This window comes from Apteryx rowi, unplaced genomic scaffold (assembly GCF_003343035.1).
Source record: "Apteryx rowi isolate R43461 unplaced genomic scaffold, aptRow1 scaffold_260, whole genome shotgun sequence".
Lineage (NCBI taxonomy): Eukaryota > Metazoa > Chordata > Aves > Apterygiformes > Apterygidae > Apteryx > Apteryx rowi.
Window position 1 is genome coordinate 217,153 of NW_020448975.1, and position 24,381 is coordinate 241,533.

At 37.5% G+C, this 24,381-nt stretch overlaps 1 protein-coding gene across 1 annotated transcript in view; it reads left to right on the plus strand.

Moving 5' to 3' along the window:
- ITGA8 (integrin subunit alpha 8) overlaps positions 1-24,381 on the plus strand; it is a 110,861-nt gene that overhangs the window by 32,681 nt on the left and 53,799 nt on the right. The window contains exons 12-18 of the mRNA XM_026067676.1: positions 651-842; positions 13,668-13,713; positions 15,730-15,837; positions 21,361-21,416; positions 21,942-22,096; positions 23,093-23,230; positions 23,669-23,736. Coding sequence (XP_025923461.1) covers positions 651-842; positions 13,668-13,713; positions 15,730-15,837; positions 21,361-21,416; positions 21,942-22,096; positions 23,093-23,230; positions 23,669-23,736 — 763 coding nt within the window. The remainder of the gene's footprint in view (positions 1-650; positions 843-13,667; positions 13,714-15,729; positions 15,838-21,360; positions 21,417-21,941; positions 22,097-23,092; positions 23,231-23,668; positions 23,737-24,381) is intronic.

A 24,381-nucleotide genomic window follows, 5' to 3' on the forward strand; every position in this document is an offset into this window, starting at 1 on the left:
TTCTCCCCATTTCCACGTGTAGGCCCTGAAAAGAGCACTGTAAATTTCACTTCGTGGGTATGGCACCTTGTTTTTAAGTATTGCAGTGCTCAGTTGTGTAATGCCTAAGGCCTCCTGTTGAATGCATAACTCAGTACTAATCCCATTTCTCCTATTCTCATTTCTCAATGTTTGCTTGGTGTAGATGAAAACGTTGTATTCCATTGTTCTCTTTTGCATACTAAAGCACTGGACGTTTGAGAGTATTTTTTGTCTGGAAAAAGAGCAAAATGAATTTTCTCTAACAGCTGTTCCTTATTAATTAAGTGATAGAGGAAATCGGGGAAAATTTGTGTCTATTTAAATAGATAGAAGTAGGAGCAGCCATTCATTAAGTGTCAGTTTATTAAAGTTCATTAAATTCCCTGGAAATATGGCAGAGAAATCCAGTGTAGACTGGATATTTGTGAGCATTTGTCATGAAAATCTGACATATAAAAGAGAGTTAATATTTTTGTGTATTTGTCTTAAAACTAGAAACCTTAAAGAAGTGCAGAAAGTCATAGTTCTGGGATATATACAGCAGAAGCCATTTATGTCTGTTTTCCTGCAGGGACTTCTTGCTTTATTTTAATTGTGTCCATTCTTTTTATTCTTTTATTATGCTACAGACATTGCTATTGGTGCACCATTTGCAGGAGAAGACAGAAGAGGTAAAGTGCTCATTTACAATGGATACAGTGATGGATTAAATACTAACCCTTCCCAGGTTCTCAATGGAGCCTGGGCCTCACACTCCATGCCTTCGGGTTTTGGCTTCACTCTAAGAGGAGACTCAGATGTAGACAAGAATGATTACCCAGGTAAGATTTTTCCATAAGAAAGAGAATTCCATATTTCAATTCTCTGGAAAATGCATCATGCCTAAACTTCTCCTTTTGGGAGGCAGAGGTCAATTTAAAGAATAGACATATTTTTGGATAGTTCTAGCTTACTTTCCTGAGAGTTAAAATCAGACAAAACAAATACTCCCTTTCCTGTGAAAAGACATGATCAGAAGTGCAAGAAAGGTCTTAAATAGTTTCATTAACATAAAACATGTGAAGTTTGCAATAAAAAGCTTAACCCTTTCCCCCCTTTCAAAAATTCATTGCTCTCAGCTTATTGAACTTGTAGTATCTCCTTCATCCTGACATTCTTTCTTAATTAAAAGCATGTTGTGTTATAGAAGAAGGGGATTGACTTTGTTTTGTTGCTAAGTTGTTTTCTTAAAACTTTGCTTTCAGAAGAGACACTGGGCTATATATAGGTTCTTAATGACTTTGATCTCATTACAAAAAAAGCACAGAGAATACAAAGACATTGCTTAAAGGCAGAGATTTCATTTGGGCCTTTCCATGCTTTTTCGTCTTCATTATGCTATATGGACTCTTCCTTTTTAGGTTAGCTTTGATTCTTCCTTATTGGTTTACCTGAAATCTGTTCAAATTTATCAAGTTTGTAACATTTCTTGTGAGTCTTGCTGTGGAGGAGGTGTTGGGTTTGTTGTTTTTTTTTTAAGAGGAATGTTCCTGGCATTATAGGCTGTCTGAACGTTTAAGATATTTTAAATGTGATTGTATTTACTCTCTGTCCTCTAGAAGCAAATCTGTTCTGTTTCTCTTTGTCAGAATTCAGAAGCCTAACAAGAGTGTGCAATAGAACATCATATTTTTTTATTGTGAAAGGCTGATCCACAGCAGAATGCTAATAGTCTATATTTCATAACTCACTATGAAATCACTTTTGTTAGCTTGGTTTCTTTCAAGACTGGTGATCTTGAAAGTTATATTGTTTCAAAAGTGAAAGCAATGATTTTCAAAGGGGCAAAAAGTGGGATCTCTTTTGTCTTTTTGTGGTGAATTGTAAAGAGCTTGAAGGAGGTTGCTTTTTAAAAGTTAGGAAGAGAGTTTCTGGGGAGGTGTGTTTACAGTAGAAATTAAGGTTGTACCAAACAGAAAAGCTGACTGCAGAGTAATAAACTTAGGCAGTCACAAGACTGAAGTGAGAGGACCTTCAGCATTTGAGAAAAGAAAGGACTTTTAAACACTATTTTGACCTTTTGTTTGCATTTTGTTGATGGTGCTATTAATAGTCTTTCATTGTCCATGACTAATGAGGTTCTTTTTGACAAAGGAGCTCTTTATTAAAGTTTTGCCATTTAAACATTCTCTAAAGTACCCATGAGGCCACCCAGCAAAACCAAAGAAAACAGGATATTACATTCCTGACATTTCTAAGATTGAAAGATATAAAGAGGCAAAGGAGAGATCCTTTCAGGTTGTCTTTGAGCCATATTGGTAAGGATGAAGAGTAAAATTCTAATATATTAAAATACTTTTTATGGAACATCTTTTACTCTTATTAATGAAGATTTTGAGTGACAGGCCTGGATCTTCTCAAATGTGCACTGACTGCTATAGTCAGTTCAATTGAGAGATTTACTGGATTTATCCCACTTGTCCGGCTCCATTTGTTTGGTTCCATTTTGCATTCTACTTGAAGAATTTTGCACTGTGATATCAGCTTACTGTGTGCTAGAAGGGGATTGATTTGGTTTTAGTTACCTGAATGATTTATTTTGAAGCAGTAACTGCATTTATCATAATGAGCTTTTCCTTCAGTCCCTCAACTGAATACCTGGATGAGCAGTCTAGAGCACTAGTGAGAACCTGTCGGAAAATGGCAGAACAAAAAGTCTTACTGTTAATCGGCCACCTCTTCCTTAATCCACAAAGGCTTGAAGCACCAAAATAAAGCAGTAAAAATAGTGCAACCTTGGCACAATGTTAGCACAACAATGGAATACCTTCCTATGGGAAAAAGAAGGAAAGAAAGAATATGGGGAAATGTCCAGGGCAAACACACTAGGCAGTCAAGTAATCCTTCTTGCGTCAAAAAGCTTTTCTTCTCTGTCTCCTAACAGAAATCCTAAAGGGCAGCCCTTGTACAAAGGGGAAAGGAGGGGTAGAACTCAGAAGGAATAGGAAGGAAGTTTTATTTTAGATGTCAGCTGAGAGGTATTTGCTGATTAGAAGGTCTAGGAAACTACTCTCTGTAATTCATTGCTTCCCAAACTGCTGGTCATGACTGTGGTTCAAAGAGGGTTGTGAAAGATTAGGAAAAATCTCAACATTTTTCAGTTAAGCTTTTTAACATGTGTATTATGAAAATTATAAAATTTTAAGAAGTAAATGTAAATGTAAGAAAATGTATTATAAAACCAACACTTTTATAAATAGAAAAAAAATATTTGTTGACTAATCACTCTGAAAATTTCAGTTCCCTGGAGAATGAGAAATAAGAGCTAGCTGTAATAGTTGGCTGTAGGTATAGACACACTTTGCCACAGTCTTTCTTTGCTGAGCCCAGGAATGAGTGCTCTTAGTGCAGCAGGTGACTGAGTTACAAGTTAGGAAATAAAGTTCCTAAAAAATGAGGGTGAGCCACAGTCAACTTTTTCTCCCATGGGAGAAAGATTAAAGCCTGTCTTGGTTAGAGGTTCAAGTCAGGCTGGAATTTACCTAATTATCTCCTGGAGAAGAACAGCCCATCTCATTTGATATAGGAAGTGATATTTTTCTCTCTTCATCCAAATGCCAGTATAAGCTCAGGAACAGAGAAGGAAATAGGGAGCAAAGGCTGCCTAACACTCAGTGCTGTTCAAAACCCCCAGCTTTCCTGGGGGTGGAGGAGTGGCTTTTCCTTCCTCCTCTGCCTGCAACTCCTGGCCAGCAAAGGGAGAGAGGCCAGCTCCTACTTCCTGGTCTTATCTAGGAAAGGCAGAGGAAGACCCTCTTGTCTCTCCTGAGTAAACAGAGCTGAAGTGAGGGAAGCTGCATAACTAATATGGGAGAAAAATTATCAGGGACACATTTAACTGCATTGTAATGGAGTGGGCAGGGAAGAACATAATATAACCATACTGGTAGGATCAAAGATCTGTCTAGAACCATAGCCTGTCTCCAACCATGGCCAATGGACATCCAGGGAAGAGTACAGCTGTGGTATTTCCCAGAATATTCACCTGTCCCTAACCATCTGGAAGAGCAAAGTGTCCCTGAGTCACAGGTAGCATTTTAAATTTAATAGACCTTGGTAGACTTTTCTTCCATTAATTTGGCCAATCAGTTTTTGAACCCACCTAAAATTCTAACACTCACAAAAACCTGTGGCAAGGGGCTCCTTGGCCTAACTGCATGTTTTGTGAAGAAGTAATTCTTTTTGCTGCATTTTGTTCAAGTCTTGAACTTTTCACTTTATATAGTTTCATTGAACATGCCCTACTTCTTACCCAGAAAAGACATTAAACAATGCTTCCTAATACTCCTTCTCCAGTCCCACTTTATTTTACAGATCTCTGTCATATTCCCTCCCTTAGCTGTACATTCTAGGAATCCTGTGGAAGGAACCCTAATTTACTTACTTGTTCCTTATGCAGAGGCAAATGGCACTCCAATCATACTGCAGCAGAGCATGCATTTTTAAATAAAGAGCAACTGGTGGCAGTGTTTAAAGTGTAACTTGTGTCTGGCTAAAGCATTGCCTCTAATATATATTTTACCATTGAACTATGTTTTCACCTCATCTAACATCAGAAAACCTGAATCCTCCCCACAGAAGACAAAACTGAAATTTATACTTGACAAAATAGTAATGCCAAATCTTTTTCATCGGTAACAGTGATTATGTTTTTGCAAGAAAATAAGGTAAACCAGAAACTGTGGTCTGGCCTTGGGGCCATGTGGCACAGCATAGCTCACCATGACCCAATGAAACCCTCCTGGGAGAGTACTAATTTGGGAGAGTACTAATTTGCACAGACTAAAACCAGATCAGAGTCTGTGCTAACAATGTAATAATCTGGACAGTAACAACACCATGCTGAAGCCCATACCCTGGCTCTATTTAGTTCACTCATGTGGCTTTTCACTGCACAAAGCACAGGATACAGACAGCTGAGTGGCCACTTAGAAAGTTTGACTTTCAGTTTGACTGTAGTAGCTTCAGCATAGAGACAGAGCTGCTTTCCCTGCTCATTAGCAGTCCTATCAGTGTAATGACCATCTGTCTTCAGCTACCCTGACCTAGATGTTGTCGATGTAACAGTAACAAACCTCTACTCTCAGCTTTGTGAAAATACAGGGATTTGTCTAACTTGTCAACAAGGAAGATATTTTATTGTTAAGCACAACTGTTGGTCTACATCTCCACAGATTTCCAGGGAGCGACTTCTGTAAATTGTGTTGTATTCCCAGACACTCCAGATGACGTGCCCAGAATTACTCCTTTATCAACACACATCTGGGTGATAATACACTACTCTGTGCTTTGCAGGCTCAGTCTGCTTTGAAAGCAATGAGAAACTGTCAACCCTGGGAAGCACCAGAGGCAGAACGTTACACTGATCATCCTGACAGCCATGTCACTAAAGATGTGTCCTCTGTCACCAGTATTACTTTTCATCTCCAGACCCAACAAAGTGTTGTGCCTCACTTAGCAGAAGAACTGCAATGCCAAACAGTGGTGGTGGCAACAAAGAGATAGGGTTATTCCTTGCTTAGTAGTCATGTAAGAGTAAGGCAGAAGCTGACCAAACTTTATAGTCAGATAAGACTGGTGAGATGGAAGCAGTAAAAAGAAGGCAGATCAAGCATGTCTGTCAGATAGATCTAATATAGCAAGTCCTACCCTTTCTTCTCAGTGTGATTATTCAAGAGGGTAAACAGAATGTGCAGCTCTCCCAGTCTAAGCACAACATTGACAAGCTTTGTACCATATTTGTCTGAGATATCCAGGATCTCTCCAGTATACACCTAGGATTTGAAAGAAAAGACCAGTTAATCCTTTTAAGCTATATCTACACTAGTAAATTAAATATGCCTGTGACTGTTCTCTGATTCTGAACTGTCACAGAACTGTCCACATCCATACTATTAAACTCACTTTCTTGCCCAAACAGGGTGGCAACATGCGTATCTCCTTTAGGGAAGGGTACCTGTTTAATGCTAACTCTTCACCATTTTTTGGAGACTGCAGGTTGACACTAGCCAACTGTGCCAGAGTCATTCTAATGATACCAGCATAGAGAGTACAGATCTGGGACACAGGTACATTACGTGGCACTGTTTAATTTACTAGTATTGACATAACCATGACATCGTTCAACAGATGAMCCATTTCCAGTTCCCTTTTCTATTTTACATTCAGGAGGGTGTTTGCTGGCCAGATGCCAAGCGGCAGAGGGCACCTTTCATGATCTGTCCATTGCTCAGCTATTACAGTAATTAATATGATAGCTCTTCTATTTTTCTCTCTATTTTTCTATTAATTTATTTGTGCAGATTTTCTTTGGTGACTGAGATTCCTTTATTCTTTTCCCACTTTGTGCTCTTACATCTTATGAAACAAACCTGAAAAAGTAAACAAAACAAAAAGATATAGAGAAAGTGGTCTGAGGCTTAATGCTGTACTTCTAGGATAAGAGACCAGAACATAAATTCAGGAGGTGGATTGTTTGGTTGAAAGATGTTAATTTCACCTTTTTTGGGGGCAAATTGTGTTCTAGGAGGTAATATTAGAAGACCTCACTTATGCTGCCATATATCAAGTAAATATTGACTTAGTGCAGTTACTCTGGATTGACAGCAATGTAAAAAAAAACAAACAGGATTAAGATAGAAAGGGGAAAGCAGTGAATGGAGTGAATAAGGATGAAAGACAGGGAAAAGTTTGCTTTTTTCATTATTTTTTGTGCAAATACAGTGGCAGTTCACAGAAATTATGTGTGAGACTGTGCTGCACTTTCCAGTGGTGTACCTGGGGTTAGGGCATGGCAAAGCAGCATTGTGCTTTGCCTGAGGCTGCAGTGGAGAGGCCCATCACCCTGGAAGTTCGTATAGCCCTGGCAGTCTGTGCAACTGCAGCTCCTCAAGGTTTGCCCAGGATCTTCTGCAGTGTCAGCCTCAGCACAACCTCCCTGCCTGTCCTCTATGCTGGAACATATGAGCAGCCTAATGATAGTTTTTGACACAGCTTCCACTGCCCTCCAGCTAAATCTGGGGCTTTAGGGTCTCTTTTCTCCATCCTGACTGACCCTTGTTTGTGTTGTCAAGAGACCTTGACAGGAACAGGGAATAAGGTCTCATCTTAGGTTTGCATTTTGAAATGTAGTTTATTTTATGATTTTATTTATCTTTTTTTTAATAATGTAATTCAATTTTGACAGTAACAAAAGAAATCCATAAATGTGTTTAATGGGAAAGACATTTTTTTCTTTTTTGCTTCTGAGCATCTGTTCAAGGCTGGTCCCCACTGAGTGCTTGGGATCTGTAATTATCTAGGTGATGGTGCTGTACTTCCAGCTGGTTCATCTATCCATGCAGGGCTCAGGCATTTGGAGGCTGTACAGCTTCCACCCTCACATTTCAGCATATGTTCAATCAGTTGATGGCTGATTATAGCTGAGCAAATAGTTTATAATGAATAACTTATTCAACTCATTAAGCTTGCTTTCTTCTTGTGGCATATCCTTTGGCAGACTGTGGTTTCTTCAAATATGTTTGTCGGCCATAATTATTTAACCAGTTTCTTTTAACAACATGCAACAACATTCTGAGCAGTGCTCTGGGTGAATTCACTATTCAAAGGCTGTTGATTAGTTAATTAGTTAATTGCTCAAATAAATTATGCAGTATTGTTTCTGCTCCTTGCTTCCTTAGATACTTGCATAAGTCTTCCCTGTTAACTTAGAGAGTCTCCCTGGGGTCTGTGCTGCTGAAAGTTCATCTTCAGTGTATCCCAGTTTTAATGGATCCAGCTCTGTTGGCCTATTCTTTTGGTTATTCTTTTAGTCAAGCCTTCAGTCAAGCAGGGAAATGGATAAAGGCATCTTTGAGTCTCCTTATTCTGGGCTCAGTTATTGTCTTAAGAGTAACATGTAGTTAGTATAAACAAATGGCTCTAGATAAATTTTAGGAAGGAAACAACTGTGACAAGTCCTCTGAACTTCAGTAATCCAGTCTAATCTTATTAAAATAGGAATATTTAACATCTCCATCTGCTCAGTACATTAACTCAAACAGCAAGAAGAAAACCCTCAAACTTCTTTCTTTCTGAGGCAAGTGTTCTTCAGCATTCATAATTTTTTTGAGAGCAGTAGGCAGTGTGCCAACAATATCACAGAACTGTAATCTAATGATGATTAAATTATGAAGTTAGTCCGGGAGATTTGTGGAAGACAAAAAAGATCAAATCAATGAAAAGCTGTGTCTGCTCTGATGAGGACTGTTGAGTGTGGGAGCCAGAACAAGGGAGTAGGCTCTGCCAGCAAATGCAGCAAAGCTGAAGTGTTTCTACCAGCTAAGTATGTTTTCACATGATTAGTCAATGGAAAATGAAGTGACAAGCCAAGAATATCCTGCAAATATGTTCATTTTATGGCACATTACTGTTATCTATTTAATTTACAGATATGCTTTTCTAAAATTCTTTGAGATATTTGGTACAATTCATAGTATTGTGCCCCGTGAGTATAAGAATAAAGTAATTAATCCCAATAAGTAGGGATTCACTGAAGTGATAGAACCTTAACTGCCCCATTTGAATTTGTTTGTAGTATAATGGAGTGAATAACAACATTGTATTGGGAAAGGGGCTCATTCAGACAAAAGGGGAGCATTGAAATGAATTAGCCTTAGTTATTATTAACAGACTTGCTACCAGACCTCTTGAAAAATGGAGAAGAATCAAGGCAGCTGTGAACAGTAGGTTTAGAAAAAAGTAATTAGTAATTATGGTGAATGTGTGTAGATTTCAGCTAAAATTTTTGAATAATGTTGGCTGAACTGGATAATCCTGTATCCTTTATTATGGTCAAGGCTGTAGTAATGGCCCTTTAAAGGAACTTTTATTCCAGACCAGACCTTTCCAGCTGGGATTTGGGAATTTAGGGCTCTCTGAAATCAGCAGAAGACAGAAAGAGAAATCTAATCATGGACCTTCTTGGCACCAGATCAGCTGAGGGAAAGAAGGAAAGAGGCCCACAAAGGTTTTTAACAGGGTTTCCAGTTATTCAGTTTTCTCATTCTCTTTTTTATGAAGTTTCCATCAGCACCTGTACTCAGATAGGATTCTAATTGTTTTCCAGTTACTATTTATACTATGCCACTAAACTGACAGACTGCACAAAGTGGTGTTTAAAGCTGTCAGTAAATCATTCTGAGCCCCTAAAGCAAACATTTTCATGCCTGTATCCTGACAGACAGAGTTGTGGTGGGGAAAATGACTCAGACGTCTGTTGTTTCATTTTTGAGTTTCTTGCAAGTGAAGTTTGTGCCAATTACGTAGTTCTTCATTGGGTGGTGTTGCTTGTGACCACTGCCCCCCATGGAGTGAGATGAGATACAATACCTCGACCATTTCACCTGGGGTTGCTGGACAGACTCCAACCAAGAAGGGTGTGCTAAGCATGCCACCTGTCCTCCCTGCTGCAGGTCTGTCCTCAGAATCCCTGGGGATTGTATCTTGCACAGGGGAGGGAGATGTTCTATAAAAATACCAGGGACTGAAAGAATTTGTTGCTTGGGTTAATAAATGAGTATCTCTTGGTGAGACTGGAGATAGGCCTGAGTGACCCCAGTTGTCCTGACTTCTACCAGAACTTTGTTCATCTACCTACTTCCTCCAGCTGGTTGAAAACTCATGCCTTCGGCATCATGGCAGGTTTCTGCCCTTTAGTCTTTCAGGTCTTCCACAGCCACAGGGAAGAAGGGGCAGGTAGAGAGACCAGCTTACAAAGCCCAGTGTGCCTTTCAGTACCATCCGTTACTGCTCTTTCCTTAACTTTTATGTTTTTATCTCAGAAAATGGATTTTCTTCACCAGATAACATCTTTATCTGCAAGAAAAGCAAGGCTTTTCTTTGGAGCAAAATAAAGCTTGATCAGGGAAATAAGTAGAGGATTGTTTCACTTGCACAGTGCCCCTTGACTCCAGTTAAGTACATACCAAAGACACTTGTCTCATGATTAAGCTCTATGAACTCCACCTGGGATTTTAGTAACATCCATGAGAAGTTTTTCCATGCACACAACCCTCAAGCTGTGTAGAGATGAAAGCTGAAAATTCCTTCAGGTCACTTGATGCCTGTTTCCTTAGTTATTGCACAGCATGGTTGTGAGCCCCACAGCTCGCTTATTCCCTGACAGCATTGAGGCAGAACCAACCTGCTGCTGCCACCCCACTGCCACTGGCCCCCCTTGCAGCCCTCTGCTTCTCTGAAGGGTAGCAGCTGGTAGAGGATCATCTCCTTGAGATGGCATAGGCAGAGTGGTCGTTTGCTCAAATCTGTGAAGAGAAGGTCCCTCATCCTCCTGAAAACATGAAATATGAGAAGAAAAGTGAAGAAGATTTTGTGATTCAGAAACTTCTCTCTTTTTCTCTCTGTCTTTACATATACACATTTTTAATCAGGGCTTGAAAATAAACCCTGACAAATGGAAACATGCAGTCAGAGGTTCTTGTATGCAAATGATTTTCTTCAGGCTCTGTTTGGAAGGGTTACAGATAGTTAGTTAAGCTGGCTTTTTTGCTATGGAATTCCAAATTCCTTGTCAAACTGTTATTTTTCAGCTAGTGACCTTTGCATCAGTGATATTGCATGTTTAGCAATAACAAGCAATGAATAAAGACAACTTCTCTCTATTTTTAGGAGAGGAAAAATTGCCAAACCAGATAACGTAGACATCTCATGCATTTTTTCATGGAAATGATTAATAGCTTCTCCTCTGAAGAACACACAATAAATTCAAAGCTTCTGCTTATAAATGACTCTGATTTGATGTGAATTCAAATATCATGGATTTCCATCTATGTCAAAAATAGATTTTTTCTAATGACGGGTATGGGATTTGGACCCCACAAGACAGTGAAAGAAAGAAGAATAAAACTACTGTTCTGTAGCAGAACAAATAAAAGCAGAGCATAACCCTAATGGATCTTCCAGTGAATATTCTGTCTGGACATATAATGACTTGGTCCTTATTTTAGAGTTTACATATCGCCACTGGATATAAGTATATTGTATTGTTTGCATATTCATTGTTGAGTCCTCTTTTTCTACTTGATAATTTCACAAAATCTTTAGCTCAAGAGTAAGCATAGTCTAGAGCAGAGAATAAAGGACCTGTCAGGGATCAGGTAACAGCTTCCAGACCAGAGCAGGATGAAGGCAGTCCCCACTGCCAGTACATGCTCATGTAGGCCCTGTGTGATGTTGTCCTGACTGAATGTCCTCAGCCTTTTTGCTGTGGCTCCAAGCCTGGCTGAAATGACAGTGCAGAAAGAAAGACTGCTCATGCAAAAGCAGTCTTTTTGTGGCTAGGGCCTATCATTGCCCCCCTAGCCCCATTGCCCTCTGTTTTCAAACAGGCTGGGTTCTGTCCCAAAGAAGCCATCATTTAACTCTTAAACAGATGTACAGAAGTCTCTCCTCTTTAATGTTAGAGTGGGGCTGCCAAAATAGTGGGGACGTAACTCCACAGAACTCTAGGTATTCAAATTAAGGGCTCATTCGCACTAGAGAGACTAACTATATCTCACAGAGTCATTCTTTTTAGCTTCAAATTCAAACAGGCTACGTATTATCAAGCTTCCTCAAGTTGGGTGTCCAAGCTCTCCCTTGTGCTCATGATGGGTTGGAGTGCTTTATTTTTAGTGAAAGATCAGGTTATGAAATCATGACAAATCCAGGGTCTAGATAAGTCCTGGATATCTGCCTGTTTTGTCGCTGCCATAACTTAGCCTTGTACTGAATCCTTTTGGGTTATATAGTCCCAGTATAAAACAGAACATGTCCTGAGTTGATCTGTTGCAGAATTCATAACGAACACCCAGCCAGCAAGGACAGATCTAATGGAAATCCTTCTATCTTGTCTTTTACTATCTGTTTGTAACACAATGCTTCTCCTTCCATTTTCTTTTTGAGAAACAGAATATTAAATCTTTTGGGGTTATTGTGCATGCTGCTATCTGGGAGCTGCCACGGAAAGTTTTGTCATGTGCGTTGCATAGCCTTTATGGTGATGGTTATGTCTCACCACAGTTGTTTATTTCAAGAGGAAAATATCTTTTGGTACTGTGTGCAAATTGTCTACAAAAGCCATTAATGAAAAGGACTCATAAATGTCCCAAAAAGGAGATAGAAACAACAGTCATTTTCTTCTGCCATTTAAAGTGTTCCTGACCCTGAAGCATATTTCTGTAAGGCTGGTGGAAGTAGAGAAATGTAAATGTACAAAAAGAGGATCAGACCCGTAAACTGTCTATACCCTCTCCTACTAGGGCATTATTCAGTGGAATTCGTTGTAGGACAGGCTGTTACCCATGTGGAGCATCAGAAGTTTAAACATACTTGTTTAAACTTGTTAAATCCTAACCATCTGAAAGGCAGACAGAGCACAGGAAAACATACTACCAGACCTGGCCCAAACCCACCAAGCTAATTACTGCTAAAGCATTATGCCTGATGACTTCAGTGCCTCTTAAGCAAACCAGTGCTAGGGCTATGGAAGCACCAAACAAGAGTTTGTTTAAAATCCTGAGTTCTGGTTTAATGAACTCATTTAGATCAATTTAGCTTGCTGATCTGTGCCACTGCAAGGTCTGTTTTAAGACTCAGTCTACTGAATTCCCCATTTATAAATCAAACCATATGATAAGAACAGTAGAGTGGAAGGGGTGCCAGCTGGACCTTTTGTTAGGAGTATCAAATAGGAACAAAGCCCTTTCCCTTTCTCAGAGTGTGCTCCAGCTAGAGAAGGCAGAAGAAAAGCTGATACTTTTTCCCCACTGCCTGGCTCCAGCAGGCCTGAGTGGCCCAGCCGAGCTATTTTGGATCCTTCCAGGGAGTCCTGTATGGGGACTACAGACAGAAAGAGAAAAAATGTGGGCCTGTGGGAGTCCAACTCAGGCCTGTGTCTAATAACAAAGATGTGCCCAAGGCCCAGTATAGTGCTCATATTGATGACCTCGTTTGTTCCGGATGTTGACTCGTGGGGAAGAATATGCCCTTAGATTGATACCATTTGTAAACCTTAACACATCCTGCTACAATGCTGAAAACATTAAAAACTATTAAATTAACCATCTTTAGATCTATACATTATATTTGTATACACACAGAGGTAATGCTTGAATTAGTGAACAAATGACTTAAAACATGAAGCTGGATTTATATTGTCAGGAAGGAGCCCCATCAGCTTTCAATGTGAACGGCATGAGAGTGCCTACAAAGTGGGATTGCATCTGTTTCTGCAATGGCCAAGTAATGGTTTGGAATAAAGTACATGGAGGTTAATGGCATGCTTGTTTCCTTCTAATCCAAGCTGGAGAGAAGTGAGATTGTGGCATGGATGACCCTGTGTTAAATAGATTGGCACTGACTGGGTATAACCAAGACATCTGTGAGCCAGTTTCTGACAATGTGGAATATTTTCTTTCTGATACTCTGTTAAATAATCACTTGGAAAGTATGAATTATCACATTTGTTTTATGTTGCTACATTTTGAATATCAATGATGTAATTTATGCTGGAAAAGAATGTGCAAGTGGATACTTATAGTTCTTCTGAAGCTGTTTTTTTTTCCCAGATTTAATCGTAGGTGCATTTGGAGCTGGAAAAGCAGTTGTTTACAGGTATGTGGTAAATATGGTGGAATTTGTATTTTACAGCTTCAGTGGAATATCTGCGAATAAAACTAATTTCACATTTCTATGTTACGCTGGTGCAATGCATAAAAGATGGTAATTATGGATGATAATTAAGCATATTTTAAACAACAAATGCTGTTGCTTTATTAGTTTGTTTTTTCACATGCTCAAAACTTTCCATTTTTAGTAAAACTTTCCATGCTTATTCTTAGCTCAGGAAACTTTTTTTGGATAGTGCGACTCTCAGCACATTTTAAATGAGACAAGAAGGGAAAAGGGCATCTTTTCTACCTTTAAAGCAAGCCCCCCATTCCTATATAATCAAAAAGATCTCACTACAGCACATAAGATAAAAATTCAAAAAGCACAATACTAAAAATTGATTTCTTTCCAGGGGGAATGGTACTAGTAAGAATTTTAGATTTTCAAGTGACTGATTTTTTGGAGGCCATGTACATTGAGGTGGGAACTATTAGAAACACAGACTGCTACTTCTAGCTTCAGTTTAGAAAAGCTGTATGAAATCCTGTTATGTAAATCTCCATAATTGTTGCTGACTACTACAGTTTTCACTAAATGCACAGTTTGATTAGCGATATAAATTATAACTAACAAATGCATAAACTAAAATCTGCTGCTGCTGCTCTATTAGTCCAGCCATGCAGATAATGCTTCACATGTAAATATTCAACTAAATATTCACCATTGCTGCAACAATGTAGTCATATTTTCTGATTGATGTCTTCTTATTGTCTGTATTCCCAACAGTACCTCTCTGAGAGAAGGCATGTTCTACTTCCCAACTGAATATTTGTCAAAGCATAAGAATTAGACCTGATTTTCCTACTGCCCTATGTAAGAAACATGCAAATACTTTGCAATGCATCACTTTGCAGTGGCATAAATGACTGCACAGGATGTGAAACATTAGAGAACTAGCTCCCATGTATTTTAGATAGCAATAAAAGATGTGCTTTATTTAATCTCAGTAAATGAATAGCGAGAGGCCCTCAAGCTTTCCATTTCCTAGCCAGAGTGTATCAAATGTGCAACTTGTCATACTGGAGAAACAGAGTTTTATTAACTGAAATTTGCTAGAACAAATGTTTTCCTTGTTGTACAAAAATGAAGAAAGAAATTTTATTTTTGAGTCTTGTTGAAGTGATATATAAAAATAATCACAAGATCAACTGTTGATTAAAATATGGGGAAAATAACTTTGTGATAGGCTATTTTTGCCAGAATTATGTAAGTTACTGTAAAATAGTGTCACTGTCCTAGAAAACAGAATTTAGACCCATTCTTGTTTTGCTTTCTCTTTTAAACTGCTCTCGATTATAGCTCATTACTTAATAACACACTGTTGTTCATAGGGATGTTTCACATCACTACAACCATATATTCACATTCCCAGTGGCATTTTATGTGATGATTGTTCCTGGTTTAGAAAGTCAGTTGGCTCAGGAGCTGTCAGATAGTGTTTACCCTATTACTGGTTCAAGATATTCCAGACCAAATTCTATTTTAACCAAATTATGTTCATTTTCTGAAGAATCTTAAACAGAGGTAGCAAATCTGAAAATGTCATTGTTCGTGGAGAAAACAAGAATCTGACAGTTTGTGAAATAATTGCTGAAGAACTGCTGTAATTCCCAACAGGCAGGCTCTGGCCCTTTGTGAAAATCCAGTGTAATGGGATGTGTCTGATGTGCCTGAGCCCAGAACATACTTACTATAAGTGCAGGATACTGTTTCACTGATGCTGTCTGCTGTTACTCTGTGATTTCTGTGAAGAACTTTCAAAATATCATAGTAGGAGGGATCATAATTTCTGACAAAAAATATCCTTTTGGGTAGGAGCAGCACTTAAAAGTGTTTTCTCCCAAGTAATCCTACATTTCCAGCTTCTCTGCAGCCATCTCATTTATCTGTTTTCTCTGCTGCAACTTACCTACTAATGTGACCCTGTTGTATCTAGTGAACCTTATTTCTGTCCCTCAGAGCCAGGCCTGTTGTGACAGTGAATGCTCTACTCATTCTGAACCCCATGACTGTGAATCCAGACAATAAAACTTGTCAGCTCCCTGGCTCTCAGCTCTTGGTGGCCTGGTAAGTTCATGATTAGACAAAAAACATTGTCATCTTTCTCTTCTTTCTCAAATAACTTTCTAGTCATAACTTGTATTGCAGCTTTTTGTTGAACCTGCAAGTGTTCAAATATGCTATGAGTCCAACAAAAAAAATTATATAGAACAAAATTCTTTTTGATACCTTTCACTGCCTCACAACTTCTCAAAATGAAGTAGCTGAAAGTTCAGTCTTGTGGTATGCTGAATATCAGTATCTCCTTCTGCATATGAGGATACTCAGCATCTCATAGGATCAAGCTGCAAATTCACATGAAGAGTTCAGATGCCTAAAACATAAAACAGCTAAGACAGACAAAACACAGAAACATAGATCTGCCAAAACACACATCTTTTTGAGAAAATGTCACTGAAAGTGATACTAAGAGCAGGTGGTTCCACCATTTCCTGTTCAGGAAAGAGATCTCAGTCCTTTATGGAAGAGGTAAGATGTATCACCTTGTCCTGCTGCCCATCCAGAGAGCAGTTCACAGGATGTTGTACCTGGCTCTCATTGGTCAGAGGAAAGCTGTTTTAAAGTGTCATATAAGACAATGTTGGATACATCCTTAAAAGAGAAACTCTCCACCACAGTAACATTTAACTTTGAAAAGGAAAAGGACATGCAAAAATTTGAAGCTAATTAAAACAATTTAAAATCAGCTAAAAAGGATAAAATATTTTTAGGACAGTTGGAGGCTATTTAAAAACATGTGATACCACATAAAGTCACCTTTACCACATTAAAACAAAAGTCACTTAGAAAGGACCCCAACAAAAACTGATAAAAGAGGTTATTAGAAATACATAAGATACTATTTAACAAATGGAAGTCACTACAAATGAGGAAGCTAAAAACACAGTAGAGCTTAAATGCTTGCAGGTTGAATGTAAAATATCAGTAAGTCTGAGAAGAACAGATTTCTAAGACATAAAAACTGTTCATATCATTTTATTTAAACATATCAGAGGCAGAAAGTCTGCCAGAATGTGGGCTGGATGAAAAGATTATTGAGGTGTAAAGGAGAACTCCAGGTAGATACAGCGACTGCACACTTATTGCACTGCTTTTAAATCAGAGGTGGTCAGAGGGATTCTCCACACTGGAGGCATTCTTTATGGGAGATTATGAGCTTGAGAAATCACCTCAAAATGAAGAGTCAGAATAAGAGGTTTTAGAACAAATTGATAAATATGAACAATAAAAAATCATAATGACCAAAAGAAATTCATTTAAGAGTCATAAAGGAACTCAACTCTGATATCATTAAACCACTAAATACATAGGCTATTAAATGCAATTGATGCAATTTGTGACTCAGGAAGTTCCTACACCTGCTGATTGCCAAAATCCGGGAGAGGGTTTCCAGGAGACTTTCAGTCTTGCCCTATTATTTTAATCTTTACCTGACTGCTCATATTTATCATTACATTCCTTGTTTCTACATCCTGTATAGATAATTGTCCATCTACAGAGCAATAGAGAATGCTTTTGGTAGACATGTGCAGTCCCAGAACATTTCTATATAATTAAAATGGTTTTAGTGAATATTTTTTTAAAATTCGTCCTGAATTAATCCATGTATATTCACTGTTCCATGAGCTAGTCTAGGCAATGAAATAAAACAACCTTGTACCAGAAGGTGGAGACAGGAAAATGGAGCTGGTTGAAAATTTTCCAATGATTTGTTTCTGTGGGAAAACACCAATTTTCTAAAAAGCAAAACCTTTAACAGAAACTTATCATCTTCTGCAAAAAATAATTTTATGAAGAAGAACTATAAAAAGGTCTTTAAAAGCTTTGACCTTTCTTGAATAGAACATCCTGATTTTTTGATTCAAGCAACTTCTGTTTTAATATTTTATGTAATACCAATTTTAAAATATCCAGATTGGGCTGAAGCAGTTTCATTAATCCAAGTGACGTTTTTTTCAGAACTTCAGTTTTTTAGAATTTTTAAGAATACTTTATTCTGTAATGGAATTCAAAATCATAATGCTTATCGTCAGTTTAGGGGAAGAAAAATGGTGGTTTTCTACGTTGGAGAAATACATAAACACACCTCTGTTAAAAAGCATTCCTGCTTTAAAATATTGTTTAAAAGGTGGAGAAAAAGTGAAGCATACGCTTTAACATGTATTTTTTTCATCACTTTTCATTTTTGTCTTAGAATAAGCTAGAAAATGTTTGGTTCTTATCTACAAGAGTTTTAGTAGGAGCCTAATTTATTTTCTGTCTGCTTTATTCTAAAATATTCTTCCCTAAAGATTTAGATCATAGTATGAAATATTTATCTTAGACTTCCAAAATGACTGAAGAGCAGCTGCTATTTTCCGTGCTGTAATTTTTCTCTTTAGTTGATGTAAGCTTGTATTGTACATATGAAAACAATTAGTAGGGAAACTCCAACAGGCAAAGAATTCCTCAGTCCCCTGGGATAGATTTCTGTATCTCTTAGCCAGCTGTGCAACTTGTGTAAAATGCCTACTGACTGACATTGCAAAATCAGAATGAAAGGAAAGCTCCTACCAGAAAAGTTTCAGAAAATGTAAAGTATGAATAATGTTGATTGTTGTACATTTTCAAGTATTAGGAAAATATTATTTTAGCCATAATATAAATCGGAAAACTGAAGCACAGAGGAAACATGCATACGAAGTCATTTTTATACTGAGTCTTAAAAGAAATGTCCTGAACTCCTAGAAGTATTTRTGTTTCTTTCTCTGTTATGTTAAAATGTGGCTATTCCTTGAGTTCCCCAAACTAGCAAATTTAGAACAAATTCTGTAACTTTGAAACAGTCCAAGAAATTATGGAAAAACATTTTTAATGGATTGTGTGAAAGATGAAGGTTGATTTATTTCTTGTGCATTGATAGTTCCTACAAGTAAGCTTGAAATTCAGCCATTACATTTTTTAATGTGCCTATAAATCAGATTTTAAATCTCATAAATCTTCTAGACTCATGTATTTTTTCTGTGATCTGTCTTTTCCTCAGCTTTTCTTTTTTGTAAAGCTAAAACATCCCTCAAAATCTCCACAGCGTCTCCTTATCAAAGTGATGAGCATTTTTAGTTTGGCTGCGTTTCTGGTCAAACTTTGTGATCTTGTTAGAACTGTTTCTGCACTGAATATCCTTAAAATCACAACTGTGTGGCCAAATTCTGCCTAACCCATAGTTTTGCCTCTCAGATAGCCAGAGGCCAAGAGACTAATAAACTGCAAAGTTTTGCTCTTTTGCATTGCCATTCCCTTCTTGCCTGGAGTGGAAGGATTAAACCTTGGTTCTTACAGTAACAGTTAAGTATATGACTTCAGTTATCAAATGTGTGATGAATTATTGTATTTATTACAGCAGATTTAACTAGTGTTTCCAACCAGTGCAACTCTTAGCAAATTAAACATACACTAAAATTGTGCTTTTTAACAAGTAGTACCTTTCTGATTACAACAGATCAGTGTATTTCAAGCTGGATTTTAACATGAACCATGTTTTAAATATGAGTGCAAAAATTATGTGAGCTCTCAAAAGAGAGATCACTGAGTTTAATACATCATGGCAGTTCATGAGTTTACATTTGAGGAAATACAGTCTTGTGTTATAACATGTCAGAATGGCCTTTGAAGCCTGATATCTAAATTGCATTTTTGCAACTACATAAGCTTTTCCTATTCCTGCTGTTCATGTCCTTGTGTATTAGCAAATGATCAGTTCTTCATCTGTTAACTCATAATTCTAAAGAAGTGGAAATATGGCTGAATTTGCAATTTCTCCATGGAATGTGTATCAACACTCCTAATACATTTGGCGGCTACGGTTAAGTATAGTTTAATAGCGTACAGCAAATTGTTTGCCCAAGAGGAAGATGTTGAATAAGGTCATGAGTTATATGAATCCCAGATGTGGCACATTTTCATTACATTTGTCAGAGGAAGCAAATACTCAATTATAATATGGTTACAGCTTATTTTAGAGGTGATGGTACTGGTTTTGAATCCACTGCATGGGTAAGTTAGCATACTGGGTAACAGCAGTGAGGAGATTTAAGATGGCTGTTTCAGAAATGTTTTTATTTAACCCAAGCTGTTGTTATAAATTATAAGATGTACAGATTTCTCATCTCCCAGTGCAGACCTACTATCCATGTTTAGCTGAGTCTTCCATATACAAAACAAAACATTTTCTAAATTTCTGCTCTGTAAGAATGACTGGTAACCAGGGACTCCTATGAGTTGTAGGATGTCCCAAATCTTTATTCACCTGAACAATTTTGTTACTATGTATGGGACATCTTTGGAAATAATGGTGTGGAGAACGAAGCCCTTTTCGTATGTGACAACAGATATCAAACATAAGAGCATGTTTCCAGTCATGGATTTCTTGTGTTGTCAGTTAGCAAGGAAATATGCCTGCTAATAGCATCAATATCATTATAACAGTTTCCCTGGCCATCTAAAGTAGTTTTTGAAAGCTTTTAAAAAATATGATTCAGTTAAATATTTATATAACTTGCATGAGCTCTTCACAAAGTGAAACTTTTCTATAAGCATTTACAATTTTTATATTTTATAAATAACTCTTCTAGTAAGCCTTGTTAGAAAGTATCAGTCAATAAAACTATAGAAGGTTTCTTCTCACAGTTACTGAGTATAACCAACAATCTATTGCCTGGCTTATAGAAATCTGGAAATAAAAGTTTATTATGAGAAATAACTAATTATGGTTGAGGTAGAGTTTCTATCGTACTGCTGTCGTTGTGATGTGAATATTGCTAGGCCAAAGAAAGCTTGCTAAAGACTATGAACAGACAAATGAAATGTAAACTTATTAGTTCATAATGTGTTGCATTAATACATTAAATAATGAGCATGAGTAACTAGTTTCTCTGTCCTTTGATTTAGTTCATGTAACTGCCAACTTCTGCAAAAATTAGCAAATTAAATACAATACATTTTCATCAATCTCATGCAACAAAAATTTAATTGATATGTTTACAATGATGTCTACCCTCTTGAAATCATGAAAGTCTTATGTTAATGTCAAGGGAAATCATCCTCTGTGTTTTGATTTGCTAGAAAACAGCCTAGGTGGTGGCTACATGCTCAGAGATTTTTCTTTTTTGGCCATGATGAACCAGAAAGGACTTATGCAGACAGCCTCATACAAAGCTGGTTTGCTAAAGCTCAACTTCAGGAATCCAACTTTGCCAAGAGTGTTTGATGGGTGGTCTGTGCAGGCTGCCTCTTGAATCAGTGTGAAAAGACAGTCTTCTCTAGATCTTCCCTGGCAAGATATTCAGAGCTTTTCTTTCTTCTTTGATTATTAGTGGAGCCTAGGAGACTTGCTAGCTTAGTTAGGAGGTATGTTAGGTGCCTAGATACTCATCACTGTGAACATCTTTTTAAAAAAAGGAAAGGAAAACTTAAATGTCATGATCTGGGGGAGTTGCTGCTTCCCAGCTCAGCTGTCCTTTTGTTAATAATTGCTTTTCTTTTTTTATATAGTTTTACTGTAAGAGTCTGTGCGGCTTTTGAAGGTCAAAGTATTTCAGATGAGATAGGTAAGAATTTTTTAATATTTATATAAATTTATTCAGGCTCACTTAATTTCAGCTGTATTTTTTTCTTACACATTCAAAGATGATAGAAGTGAGATCTTTCTAAGGTAAGAAAATACTGTTTAAAATATATATAAGCATGGTTTAAAAATATATATAAGCATGAAGCTTGTATTGTTCACTTGAAGGATTTTTTATTCAGTTTAATCCATTTTCCAAACACAAACAAGAATGTAGCTGTTGGGGGGGATGTTCTTTTTTGAAGAAAAAAAGTGTAAGAACCAGAAGTCCTGTACAGCACAGATATGCTCTGTAAATAGAGTTACAAAACTTAACTGAAATTACACATATTCCATACTCTGAATCAAAAACTAGTGTGCTGCTAAATAGACAGGCACTTGTAGGTGTGGTTTAGTTTTACTTGGAAGACTTTGTTAGAATAATTAACTGTAATACATAATGATTTGTTTACTAGGTTTTCTTTCCACCGCTAAATAAATAAATATTCAATTTCTTTATATCCTCTAGTGCTGAAAGGTGAATTGCAATTAGATTCATTGAAACAGAAAGGAGCTGTTAAGAGGACCCTCTTCTTTGATTACCATCAGTCACATCATTACTTCTCCATTGTGATGGAAAGACAGAAACAGCTCCATTGTCAGGACTTTCTTGTATATCTCAGAGTAAGTTGTTTAAAATACTTTGGACTGTCATCTCATCATTTGAGTAGTACCAGGGATTTGAAAAGAATAATAAAAAAGGCATGTTTCTTATGGCAGTCATCTGAAAAGCAAGAACAACTTACAGGGGAACCCAAAACTACAGAAATGCGGTTAACTCGCATTTATATACTTAACATAAGGCCTGATCTGGGTGTCCAGTATATTCTTCTGCCAGGGTAAGATTTCCCATGTAAATCTTTGGCTCTTGTTTTGTCAATGTAAGTATAAAAGAAAGGCTTCCTTTGCAGAAGAGTGTACATGCCATTTCAGTTCCAACAGATATTTTAAAGGACTGTCACCAGCAATATTGGCCTAAAATTCAGATTTCTTTTAATGTATAAAATTAGAACGGTGAAACTTAACTTGTGAAGAAGAAATGGTCATTGGCTATTCACCTGTAGCTGGAATTATCTCATACAATTGAAACAGATTTTAAGGCTGGTCCTAGAAAAGCAGTGAAAGGTGAAGTAGAGGAGTCTCAAGCAGTTTATAAGGGAGTATCTAGGCAATAAAGATGGTGGAGTTTTGCCATCACTGATACATATAAATCCTTGGTTATGGAACAAACCAACAATATTACCTCCACAAATCCACACAGGCCCTCCCTCCATTCCAAATGTAAGGAGGGCAGTAGCTGATAGGAGTTGGTTCTGTGTGTCTTTTTTAAACAGCCACATTTTAGGCTAATGCTTTGAAAAAATCCTGAGTCTACTCAGCTCAGTCAGCTACTTCTGGATGTTGGTGTGGGGAGGCAATGCATTATGGGCATTCCAGTTACTGGTGAGGCACTCTGCTTTCCTAACAACACTGCACGTAGCCAGAAATTGTCCAGTGCCTGTCAAAGAACCATACCTTTACCTTCAGTAAAGACTAAATTCTGAATCTGATGCCATTCCATACTCAACTAGAATAATTATATTAATGTATTGTTTTTTATTATGTGATTGTCACTTACAGGATGAAACAGAATTCAGAGATAAGTTATCTCCCATCAACATAAACTTGAATTATAGCTTGGATGAATCCAATTTTGAAGATAACTGGGTTGTAAAGCCAATACTGAACTATTACCAGAAAAGCACAGTTGCAGAACAGGTATGAGTTTGGCATGCAGCATTTTCTGTATATAAATACAAAAGCATTTAGGAATACTATTTGTGGCATCTTTCTTAAAACAACATATCATTCCCAGAAATTACACAAGAATTTAATTAATCCAAGATGTAAATTGAACATAAATATAGAACCAGGCAGGTCTTTAAAGCATTTCCAAAACTTTCTTGTGTTCACAGTTTTGATTGCATTCTAGAATGTGGTAGCCAAGTTACTGTGGGAAAGGGCCTGAGAGATTACGGTGTTCTGCTAAGGACGTAGTTTACAATCTCAAATAGTCTCCAACATTACTCATGTTGGGAGGAGCTTATAGAAATAACTACTTCACCAGAGCAGTGCTAGTGATATTTAAGCCAATGAAGTGATTTGGACTTTGAAACATGTACTGACTGTATTATAATTTTCTTTACAACAATACAGGCTTACATTCTGGTAGACTGTGGAGAGGACAACTTGTGCATTCCTGACTTGCAGCTTTCTGCTATGCCGTAAGTTTCATCAAATAAATGATACTATATATAACAAAATTCAGACACTTATAACTGCTTTAACAGAGTGAAACATGCAGAGCTCAGTTCAATTGTTGGCAATATCTACACATTCTTACCTGATTTCCAGATTTTAATTAGTGCATCCATTTCATTTAGAAAACCAGGAAATGTGGAACTATACGCTTACGAAATGTATCTGTCTCAGACACTTTCACAGTGTTGAACAATAATTATAGAAAACATAGTTTACAAATGTTTGTAAGAAATGTTTCTAGTTCTCCACATGTGAAGAGGTAATATAAATTGTTGTTGCAAGGAGCTTTCTACTTTATTTATTTCAGTGTGCCAGTGAGTTTGAACCTGGGACACAATTCTCTTGAATTCATTTTAGAGTGAAATAAAAGAATCTCAAAACAAAAGAATTTCAGAACGTGGCAACAATTCCTCTTGTGGAGAGAGAAATATGCCAAGCTGGCCAAGTGGGGAACCTCTGGCAATTATCTGACTCTATGATAGCTGTGAAAGGAGAGGGGACAGTGCCACTGCAGGTCGCAAGAGATCTTGTGTCATTGCTCATGGTACAACAGGCATGAGGGGAAAGCTGAAATCCCACCGACTTCATGCCCTCCAGAAAGCAATGCT